General features: G+C 42.3%; 1 protein-coding gene across 4 annotated transcripts in view; it reads right to left on the bottom strand.

Annotated features, from left to right (window-relative positions):
• KCNK12 (potassium two pore domain channel subfamily K member 12) overlaps window positions 1-12,319 on the bottom strand; it is a 175,798-nt gene extending 163,479 nt beyond the window's left edge. For 2 of the 4 annotated variants that reach the window (XR_008891630.1, XM_056568079.1), the window contains exons 1-2: window positions 11,988-12,319; window positions 9,413-10,392 (exon numbers count right to left, since the gene is read on the bottom strand). Coding sequence is in view for 3 of the 4 variants with exons in the window: in XM_056568079.1 (XP_056424054.1) it covers window positions 9,413-9,755 (343 nt within the window). In the remaining variant the exon portion in view is untranslated. The remainder of the gene's footprint in view (window positions 1-9,412; window positions 10,393-11,987) is intronic. The other 2 variants (XM_056568077.1, XM_056568078.1) reach the window with 2 other exon arrangements.
• Window positions 12,320-12,562: the final 243 nt, after the last annotated feature.

The raw sequence follows: 12,562 nt of genomic DNA, 5'->3' as shown, positions 1-12,562 counted from the left end.
GGGGGGCCCAGAATTTTCTTTTGCACCGGAGCCCTGTGGTTTTGGCACGTTCACATCGAAATAGTAATTTTTTGACATCTAAATAGTAATTTTTTGACTAATGTGATACTACAAGGCGAGGTAAAGTTACTGTCTTATCGATCCCCTGGAGTGCTCTATCCTCCCCCATCTACTGACACTCTGCTCTTCTCTGTACACGTTTTACCTTGTGTAATGGGTTGTGTTGAAAAAAATATACAAAGCAAATATGATGAGAAGAACAGGGAATTAACTAGGTAATAAATATCCCCATGAATGGTCATTGTGAGGATCCATTATAGATGATGTAGAATGCCTTGATGTGTATTGTACCGCCGTGCGTTATAGTGTCACATAATCTATGTTACGTCCGATGAATAGTACACTGCTCATTCATTCTGGGGTAATACTCGTCCATAAAATCAAGCTCAATATTCTTTTTTTTTTTCTTTTTATTTTTTTTTAAACTCTACTTTAAAGGGAATGTAAATAAGAGCAATACATTATGCGGAGAAGCTAATATCTAAGGCACTGGTCAATGTGTATTGTTTAACCACTCAATAAACATGTGCTGTATACATATACAGTGAAACCTCTCCAATAGACCACCTCTTTAAAAAAAATAATAATAATAATACCCCCCTTATCCAGACCAGATTTAATTTGATGGATATTCAGTTTACTATAAGTTTTACATAGTGAGTATTTTCTGTGAGAAGACTGGTCCCATAAAAGACTACTTTTCAATGCAATTTTGGGTAGGTCTAGTATTACTCTCACCAAACCATAATCAAAGCCTATCCTGATCACTCATCATTATACATCAAAATCACAGAAACAAAATAGGAAATTGATTCAACACTTCAATACAGTTGGAATTAACAAAATGACATATTAAGGAGAACTATATCCCTGATAAAACTAAATAGAAAAAATAGAAAATAGTTCTACAATAAACAAAAAAAATTATGCAATAAAACAAGAAAAAAAAAGCTAAAAATGGACCACAGAAAAAAGATATGCAAATTTCCTTTCCACTCCTTTAGAAGGAAGAAAACTCATAGTCGTCAAACAAGAGTTTCCTGTAAAAGGATGGTTGCCAATGTTTCTGCTTCTCCATGAGACCTTTGTAATGTCCAGACCAGAACAATGGGCAAGCAAACACTGGCTGAGTAATTCCCATTGCTGGGCCCAACTCTAATGTTCAGTGTGGCTTAACCTTGTAGAGACTCGGTAAGCATGCTGGCTTAGATTTTCTCTATTTTTCCACCAACACTCGACTTGCACGAACAGCCCAGTCATCTTCTCTTCCTCTAGCTCATTGTTTCCCAATCAGTGTGCCCTGGCACGCTGCTGTGCTGCGAGGACAAGCCAGGTGTGCTGCAACAGTGCATTGGAGAAGAATGGAAAACACCTACAAAGGGTCCTACATACAGGAGGTTCCTACTTACAGTGAGGTCCTACCTACAAGGGGGTCCTCATTACAGGGTACAAACTAGCTACCTGGGGTTCCAATATATGGAGGCAAGGTACCTACTATGGGTCTTGCCTACAGACAGCGAACTATCTATAGGGAGCTCTAGGGGGCATAGGTGTGCCCCATAGTAAACATTTTACCATGAGGTGTGCACTGAGCTTAAAAAGGATGGAAAACACTGCTCTAGCTTCTTACTAAGTCCCTCCTCTCTAGCTTTCTTACAGGGACCAATACTCTCTGTTACTAAAGAGGACCACGGTGCTGGAATGCATCTAGTTGGTGCCCCATGTAGACAGCTGTTTCAGGTTTCTTGCCCTAAGCCAATGTAAAACAGTGTACTTAGATACAGCTCGAGGGGAACAGACTCTTGATGTATCAAACAGTGGTATGCATGGTGCTTTGCCTAAAAAATATGTCTCCATGCCACTCTTCTCTTTCAATACCTCCATTAGTTGTGTGTTATGCATATCTCTACCCTGCTCTGATGGGGGGGGGGGGGGACAGCCCCAAAACAGCCGTCAACAAATAAGTGGCTATTCTTTTGGAGGAGACTCTCGTTTAGAGAGGATAAAAAAGTTTATTTTTTCTTCTGGATGAGAACAAGTTTGCTAAGTCTAAAGAAATGTTAACCTCAGACAATACAAATCATCGTTGGTGCTAAAAACTGTGGAACTTAGAAACTTAACAAGTTATCATATTAATTAGTTCCAGGTCGACAATTGCAAGTGAAAATATTATATCTTGAGAACCAAATTCTTGAAAAGGTAGTAATTGGTTCCAAAGAACCCAAAATGTCAATTTAAAGTAAGGAGAAAAAAAAAGATTAAAGAAAAGTGCGCAGAAAACTTATACAGTTATAACATATCATTACATATAGTCAGAAATAGCTACCAAATGGTGTAAATCACTTTCTGTGTTGCAGACACTAGACAGCTGACCAGTGCTTGTACTACAGGGGTCTGATCAGTACTATGCCCAGGGGGATTGGCTGGATGTTGCAGCCAGTTACATATGGCACAGATCCAGACGGTCTATGGCATTGTATGTTGCATATACAGTGGGGCAAAAAAGTATTTGGTCAGCCACCAATTGAGCAAGTTCTCCCACTTAAAAAGATGTGAGGCCTGTAATATTCATCATAGGTATACCTCAACTATGAGAGATAGAATGAGAAAAAAATCCATAAAATCACATTGTCTGATTTTTAAAGAATGTATTTGCAAATTATGGTGGAAAATAAGTGTTTGGTCAATAACAAAAGTTCATCTCAATACTTTGTCATTGCCAACAAAGGGTATATAACAGAGGTCGAACGTTTTCTGTAAGTCTTCACAAGGTTTTCACACACTGTTGCTGGTATTTTGGCCCATTCCTCCATGCAGATCTCCTCTAGAGCAGTGATGTTTTGGGGCTGTCGCTGGGCAACACGGACTTTCAACTCCCTCCAAAGGTTTAATATGGGGTTGAGATCTGGAGACTGGCTAGGCCACTCCAGGACCTTGAAATGCTTCTAATGAAGCCACTCCGTTGCCCGAGCGGTGTGTTTGGGATCATTGTCCTGCTGAAAGACCCAGCCATAAGTCATCTTCAATTTCCCTTGCTGATGGAAGGAGGTTTTTACTCAAAATCTCACAATACAGGGCCCCATTTATTCTTTCCTTTACACCGATCAGTCGTCCTGGTTCCTTAGCAGAAAAACAGCCCCAAAGCATGATGTTTCAACCCCCATGCTTCACAGTAGGTATGGTGTTCTTTAGATGCAACTCAGCATTCTTTCTCCTCCAAACATAATGAGTTGAGTTTTTGCCAAAAAGTTCTACTTTGGTTTCATCTGACAATATGACATTCTCCCACTACTCTTCTGGATCATCCAAATGCTCTCTAGCAAACTTCAGATGGGCCCAGACATGTACTGGCTTAAGCAGGGGACAAGTCTGGCACTGCATGATTTGAATCCCTGGCGGCGTAGTGTGTTACTGATGGTAGCCTTTGTTACTTTGGTCCCAGCTCATACTACACATATTGCAACAAATGCAGAGATATTTCTTGCAGATATTCAAGAGCCCACCTGGCAATCCAACTTTCCAGCACTCTGTAAGTCTATAGTCATCTGGGCATGATGGTAGTTGTAGTTTTGCAACAGCAGGAGAGCCAGATCCAGACTATGCTTTCTGTTCAAGAAGTGAATGCACACTAATGCTCTGTAGCATGGGGGCGTAATTTCTTCTACCATTTTGTCAATATAAGAAGCAACCAAAGGAATTATCATGATGAGTTAAGGCAAATGACACTACTTGACAAACTCAGCTCTGCTACATCAACCTCTGTTTATACAGCAAATCTACCATTTGCTTTGAAAGCATTCATTCATGTGAATCTACCTCTGATGGACGCGTGTTTGAGTCTAATAGAGTGGAAACACTGTACACACAATTCCTGGAGTAAAGTGCAATGAGACATGAATAAAATGTGTGATTTGAATTGAGGCTTGAAGACAAGACAGTTCAGGTTATGTGGAAACCTTACATCAGGAATTGTTATAATGCAGCAATGTCATATATATATCTAAGGGCAGACATCCAAGAGGGACAGACCATGTGACTGCTATGGGGTCCCTGGAGAGTAGAGGTCCCATCCCTTAACTACTGGGTGGTGAGTACCTGTTCATGACTTCCATGCCCAAAGGAGCTGTAATGTTAGGGGGATGGAAAGTTGGCACAACGGTCATGGAAAGGAGATAGAACAGACCCTTCTGTTTGGTCTGCACCATAATGGGGGCTCAGTTTGATTTTCGCTGTGAATTCCTCTCAAATAAGCTAATACATATAACTTGTATCATGCGCATGCAATTGAGCCATGAAATCTGCAAACATTTTGTGCTCTGAATATTAACATCACCTGATGTCAGCTCATTCACAGTAAGAATCGCAACGTTATAAAAATTCTATATAATAATAATCATCATCATATGTATGTCAAGGTAGCATCAAATGTGCATAGAACCTGCTCCATATCCGGTGGCTGCTGGCTGCCTTCAGCATCTGACAGCCACCGCTAACAGTGACAGTGTCAAGGAGCATTGTTGGTGGTATGGGTGCCCATTTGGCCCCCTGGAAAGTGATTTTTGGTGCCGATCCATTGTCATTGCAGCACAAGGCTTGTACTAGGCCTCCATGGCTGCTGTGACTGAGCCATTGTTATTGCCAATCTGATGCATGTAGTACATTATATATATAGCGGAGCAATAAAGCATTTGCTCATACAAGTCCCCTGGGGCTGAACAAAATGTAGAAAAGGTAACAATACACACACACACACACACATATATATATATATATATATATATATATATTCCTCTGTCACCCTGATCTCAAGAACATTAGGGATGTACCACAGAGTACTCTAGCCACCCACCTTCCAAGACAAATTGGTCTTAGAAGTGATAGGCTGATCAGGCCAGTTTGTCAAGGTGAGGCCTTTGGGGGGGGGGGGGGGAGGCCTGACAGCTGGGACTGCAGACACGCCACCTCCATGTACCTCTATGGGAGAGGCGGAGATACAGTATTCATTCACAGACATACATGGAGGTGGAATGTTGGCAGTCTCTTCGTGCGGGGGTCGACAAGCTTCGACCCTGGGGAGAGCCGCTGGTCAGAACCACCCCCCTTCCTCGATCAGACACTTATCCCCTATCCTTTGGATGGGGCATCAGTGTTCCTGCACCACAGCACTCCTTTAAGATATTACCATTCTGCTGTAAGAGTTTGGGCAACGTACAACAAAATAGTTTCCATGTCACCAAATGCTGTACGTTGATCCATTATACTACTGTTTACAAGTTACGAGAGATTTGTCAGATTCTTGTTGTTGGAACAAGTCCAGTTGCAGAACAAATTGAGCAAAACACCATGTTCAAAAGTATGGATTACAATAGGAGTCAGACACACCATGACCACAACAACAACGCTATAGATTTACATTCATAGAAACATTGTATCACTGCAGAGGAGAGAATACTTCAATGTTTGTCAATAACAGAAAGATTGAGCTCAATCTAAGGCAACCTCTGAGCAACGTAAAACTACAGTATGACCATTGTCTGGAGAGTTAAAGGGGTTGTCTTAAAGTGCAATGTCATGACATTTTGGTGCAATAACCTGCACACAGCCTTTCTACTGTGTGCAGGTGGTGGGTATGGCAATGTTTTTACCTGAAATTTGGCGGCAAAAAAGGCTTTTATTCAAAGCCACTGACGGTCGGATAGGCGTGGCGCGAGGTACGCGATGCCCCGCCGTCGCCACGCCCACGCCTACCCCGTATGTCCGCGCTGGGACCAGCAAGCGCTCGCTCCAGCCGTCTTCCTCCTCAGTGCGCCTGCGCAGAGCAGCGCGCAATCAGGTTAGTTCTCGATATTAGATGCAGAGAGGAAGCGCGCTCTCTGCACCTAGCACTGCGCAGGCGCACTGAGGAGGAAGACGGCGGCGGGAGCGAGCGCTTGCTGGATGACACACAGCAGCGCGCAGGATAGATTAGCTGAAGGGCGCATGCATTGGGACCTGTGTATCAATCACAAAGAGGTCCCAGCGCGGTCATACGGGGTAGGCGTGGCGGCGGGGCATCGCGTACCTCGCGCCACGCCTATCCGACCGTCAGTGGCTTTGAATAAAAGCCTTTTTCGCAGTCATGAAAGCTGCCAAATTTCAGGTAAAAACATTGCTATACCCACCACCTGCACCCAGTACAAAGGCTGTGTGCAGGTTATTGCACCAAAATGTCATGACAGTAGTGCTTTAAGGGGATAACCCCTTGTAGAACAACAAGCCCTGGGTTTTTAGTGTTAGGTAAAAATGTAATATGAGCTGATGGTCCCATCAACTAATGTGTCTATGTAAAGCATGGTGACAATGGGGCTGCCACAATGGACAGCTTTCCATTATAACTCATAGGGAGATCCCCAAATGGGAGATTTATAATGTCCACATGGAGTAATGGCTCTGTGGGTGCATGAATGTACAAAGGCTTAGTATCAGTAAAGCAGTGGTCTCCAGCCAACGGCTGTCCGGGCATGCTGGGAGTTGTAGTTTGCAACCCCTTGTCTTATGAGACTACGGAGACTATGCTGAACTAATATGCATTTTCACCTTAGTTTCCCCTGGCAAAACCAGTATGTGTGACCAAGACCCATTAGACCCCCCCCCCCCCCCCCCCCCCAATGTACGCCATTGACCACAAGACACGTAAGTGTCAAATTAATCACAATAATCGTATTGCCCGGACTGCAGGAACATTGATGACTGAGCTCGGTGCATTACTAAGATATTTCACATCTTGGCTGTGCCAAGAGCAAATCTATGTCCTCAGTACAAGGACATATTATCATATCTGGTGATAGTGATGGGTGTCGTGTCCTGCTGAAGCTGACACAGATATAGAGAAGTGTTATATTGAATTAAGTGCAAAGGCTGGAGCATATGTAGTGGCTGCTCCTCGCCAACTTCTTCTTAAAGTGAAGGTTCACCCTATGGCCTGAATTCGGCTGAACGATTAATAAGGCAGTGGTATATATATATATATATATATATATATATATATATATATATATATGTATACTGTCATCACTCCAAAGACCCCCACACATTATGCATAGTGGCATAGTGCCCATTTTCTTTGAAAAGACCACCTCCCTAGATCACCCCTCCCCCTCTCCCCCCAAATCCCTTTGCAATGCAATTTTGTGTATATATATATATATATATATATATATATATATATATATATAGCCCTCATCTCCATGTCTCCCAGCATGAACGGATAATCCGGAATATTACAAATCACAAGACTGGTGAGTGCAAGTGTATCTCTTCAACAATGTTATATATATATATATATATATATATATACAGAAAATGATGTTAATATATATATATATATATATATATATATGCACACACACAAAATAGTAAACTCCATTGCTAATTGTATAGAATGCACAAACTCTGCAGCAAACATTTGGCACAGATGGGGCTCCAATGATACAACCACTGCATGCTGTAATCTTTGCACAATAGAAGGTCTATGTGAGGCCAATAGAGGGCGCCCTTGCATTTTGTTTTTCTCTTCAGTTGCCATGCCAACATACATTATTTATAACATGCTACAGCATACATACATTTATTTTGCTGAATTGTAACTTTTGATGTGATGCACCAGTTGATACAATGTAAAAGTGCTATATGAAAGAAATAATAGGATATGATAGGAGATAGATAGATATGATATATAGATATGATATAAAGAATAGATATAAGCTAGATAGATAGATAGATAGATAGATAGACAGGTAGATAGATATGAGATAGATATGAGATAGAGGATAGATATAAGCTAGATAGATAGATATGAGATAGATAGATATGAGATAGATAGATAGATAGATAGATATGAGATAGATAGATAGATATGAGATATATATGATATAGATAGATAGATATGGGATAGAGGATAGATGTAACATATACATGTATATATATATATATATATATATATATATATATATATATATATAACACAAATACTTTTCATCTAGAAGAGATTGTTAGGTCAGTGTTTTCCAAACAGTGTGTCTACAGCTGTTGCAAAACTACAACTTACAGCATGCCCGGACAGCCAAAGGCTGTCCGGGCATGCTAGGAGTTGTAGTTATGTAACAGCTGGAGATGCACTGTTTGGAAAACACTGAGTAAGATAAATTGATGGATAGATAGATAGAAGATAGATAGATAGATTGGAGATAGATAGATAGGAGATAGATAGATAGATAGATAGATAGGAGATAGATAGATAGATATGAGATAGATAGATAGATAGATATGAGATAGATAGATAGATAGATAGATAGATATGAGATAGATAGATAGATAGGAGATAGATAGATAGATAGATAGATAGATAGGAGATAGATAGATAGATATGAGATAGATAGATAGATAGATATGAGATGATAGATACATAAACAGGAGAATACAGCAGCACACTGCTAGCACAAAGATACAGATAAAACATGACATGAAATGTTATATTGCTACAATGCAAAAAAAGGAAAAAATTTCGGTGCTTTGCTCAACATTTGGCCAAACTTATCCTTTTTTTTTTTTTTAGATAGATAGATAAATAGGAGATAGATAGATAGATATGCAGATAAATAAATAGATAGATAGACAGATAAATAAACAGGAGATAGATATATAGATAAACAGATAAATAGATAAATAGGAAATAGATAGATATGAGATAGATAGATAGATAGATATGAGATAGATAGATAAAGAGATGGATAGATAGATATAAGACTCAGAGATAGATAGATAGATAGATAGATAGATAAGTAGATAGATAGATAAAGAGATGGATAGAAATGAGATAGATATGAGATAGATATAAGATAGATAGATATATAGATAGATAGATAGATATGAGATAAATAGATAAAGAGATGGATAGATATGAGATGGATAGATAGATAAATAGGAGATAGATAGATATACAGAAAAAAATAGATAGGTAGACAGATAGATAAATAAACAGGAGATAGCTATAGATAGATAGACAGACAGATAGATAGATAGATAGATAGATAGATAGATAGGAGATAAATAGATAGATAGGAGATAGATGGATATATAGATAGATAGAAGATAGATATATAGTGATTAAGTTAGAATGTTATAAGTTCTTTCTGCATTACTATCAGCACACACGGACACAGGGACACACAGACACAGGGACACATGGACACTTGGACACAGGGACACACAGACAGCACAGACACAGGGACACACGGACACAAGGACACATAGACACAGGGACACACAGACACAGGGACACACGGACACACAGACAGCACAGGTGAGTTCTTACCTATAGTGGAGACTACTGTTCCTACAAAGTACAGGGCTCCAGTGAAGTCCCACCTTGGCCTGAGGGCATCTGCCCTGATCCCTGCTGCCATTGCTGCTTCATAATCTCTTAGGAATGACCGAAGCTCCAGGAGGCTGATATTAAAGGACTGACTGAAGTTCTTCAGGATCCTGTCCCAGCGGTTTTGGGCTACAGCTTCAGATGGACTCTCTATGGTGGAAAAGATTGTGGCTCCTGCTATCAGATAAAGTACAATGAAAATGGCTAGAAGAAGGAATCTCCCGTTGTCTTCATTCAGTGGCAGCAAGCAACAGCAGCTTTTAGTTCTCCTGCCAGACATCATCCAAATTTCAGCACCACTGGGCAGCTGGACAGCAACCAACACCTCGTCGGATGGAGAGGCATTGGACCACACTTCATAAGGGGACAATCCACAAAGAGTAATGTATCTTATGGGGGGTTTATTTTTCTTTATTCTGCAAGTTCCAGAAAATTGGTGGAAAAACCTCCCAACAATTTCCTAATTTCTCATTTGACCTTGTACCTGTGTCTGAGATGTTTGGGGGATATTGAGAAGTCGAGTTTCAATGTAAAGCCCTTTGGGATCTTCAGTCTATGGACACTGTGGTGAGTGACACAACACATGGCATCACAAGGTACAATGTGGCATCTGAGAGCTTCAGGATCCTTCAGGGATGCATATAGTTGTCTGGCACTTGGTAATGTTGCATACTCTACTGTTATCTACTAGAGATAGATCCTAGAAAATATAATAGGCAATGGCTACAATGTCTCCAGTGCATAACATCCCATCCAGCCCATGACCTTCAATGCAAATCCTTTGTATCCATTTCGTCCTGATCCATTTGTAATGGGGAATTTTAGGCATTGCCAAAGACATCCGTGTCCTGCATCTTCATTCCGGCCTTGCCCCTGTGACCTCTGCAGATAGATGATTTTAGGGGTTTTCCTTGCTGTACCTAAAATTACAAAATACAAATGGGTTTGTAAACTTTTGCATTGTGTCAAGGCAAAGACAAGGTAGGAAAGGTGTGGCAAACCTTCACATCCATTCCATGGATTCATTTACACCCCCAACACTTTGCAGATCATTCGCTTAATGCTTTACCCTATGCCAGTGTTTCCCAACCAGGGCACCTCCAGCTGTTGCAAATCTACAACTCCCTATGCCAGTGTTTCCCAACCAGGGCGTCTCCAGCTGTTGCAAATCTACAACTCCCTATGCAGGTGTTTCCCAACCAGGGCGCCTCCAGCTGTTGCAAATCTACAACTCCCTATGCCAGTGTTTCCCAACCAGGGCGCCTCCAGCTGTTGCAAATCTACAACTCCCTATGCCAGTGTTTCCCAACCAGGGCGCTTCCAGCTGTTGCAAATCTACAACTCCCTATGCCAGTGTTTCCCAACCAGGGCACCTCCAGCTGTTGCAAATCTACAACTCCCTATGAAGGTGTTTCCCAACCAGGGCGCCTCCAGCTGTTGCAAATCTACAACTCCCTATGCCAGTGTTTCCCAACCAGGGCGCTTCCAGCTGTTGCAAATCTACAACTCCCTATGCCAGTGTTTCCCAACCAGGGCACCTCCAGCTGTTGCAAATCTACAACTCCCTATGAAGGTGTTTTCCAACCAGGGCGCCTCCAGCTATTGCAAATCTACAACTCCCTATGAAGGTGTTTCCCAACCAGGGCGCCTCCAGCTACTGCAAATCTACAACTCCCTATGCCAGTGTTTCCCAACCAGGGCACCTCCAGCTGTTGCAAATCTACAACTCCCTATGCCAGTGTTTCCCAACCAGGGCACCTCCAGCTGTTGCAAATCTACAACTCCCTATGCCAGTGTTTCCCAACCAGGGCACCTCCAGCTGTTGCAAATCTACAACTCCCTATGCCAGTGTTTCCCAACCAGGGCACCTCCAGCTGTTGCAAATCTACAACTCCCTATGCAGGTGTTTCCCAACCAGGGCGCCTCCAGCTGTTGCAAATCTACAACTCCCCATGCCAGTGTTTCCCAACCAGGGCACCTCCAGCTGTTGCAAATCTACAACTCCCAATGCAGGTGTTTCCCAACCAGGGCGCCTCCAGCTATTGCAAATCTACAACTCCCAATGCAGGTGTTTCCCAACCAGGGCGCCTCCAGCTATTGCAAATCTACAACTCAATATGCCAGTGTTACCCAACCAGGGTGCCTCCAGCTGTTGCAAATCTACAACTCCCTATGCCAGTGTTTTCCAACCAGGGTGCCTCCAGCTGTTGCAAAGCTACAACTCCCAGCATGCCCAGGCAGCCTTCGGCTGTCTGGGCATGCTGGGAGTTGTAGTTTTGCAACAGCTGGAGGCGCCCTGGTTGGGAAACACGAGAGCCATGCTAAGATTGCAGTAAGTGCACAGCCAGATCACAATGGGAACAAAGCAGCAATAAAAATCCAGTGAAATGCAGATCAATAATGGTGATCACATCTATTGCAGGAACAATAGCATGAATAATGAAGTATCTCTGCTGTATGGGGTAGTGCAGGGTTGGATGTGGGTGTATAGGAGTCATAGGCACAGGACACATACCTGGCACCTTGGGTGATCTATCTGTGCAGGTCCCTTCCTGCAGCCAGACAGTGTAATGTTCCGGTAGAGGAGGGCAGATGAAGGCGTTTTCTCTTAGTTGAAGGAATACTTGTGTCTTCCTGAGGACAGAGCTGTGTTGTCTCCCTGTTGCCTGCTCGGGGTTGCATAATCAGCTGTAGTGGAGCGGAGTTTGCTGTGCAGTTTGCAGGCTGCTCGGCTCCGCTCACTTCAGCACCTTGGAGAGCGCAGTGTGTTACTGAGGACAGCGGTGAGGGGAGGGACGGCTGCTGCAGGCTACACCACCCGGGAGCCGCCACTCCAAGGGGAGACAATAGGATCTGCTCATGTTATGTGGATGCAACTATGGAGCTGCTCAAAGGGGAAGATAGATGTTTATATATATATATAGTATATTTACCAATATATACTAATCATTAGACTATGCAGCAGAGCTGAAATGGTAAATTGGCGACTGTTCATTGAGATAAAGAAGTAGGATTGAACCTTTGTTCTTTGAAAAAACACTGATACACTAGTATATCATGTTCTGATGTGCTAAATGGAAAAACCAGCTC

Source organism: Hyla sarda, chromosome 3 (genome assembly GCF_029499605.1).
Source record: "Hyla sarda isolate aHylSar1 chromosome 3, aHylSar1.hap1, whole genome shotgun sequence".
NCBI classification, from domain to species: domain Eukaryota; kingdom Metazoa; phylum Chordata; class Amphibia; order Anura; family Hylidae; genus Hyla; species Hyla sarda.
Note: the sequence above shows the minus strand (reverse complement) of the source record. Positions and strands in the feature narration are given on the sequence as shown.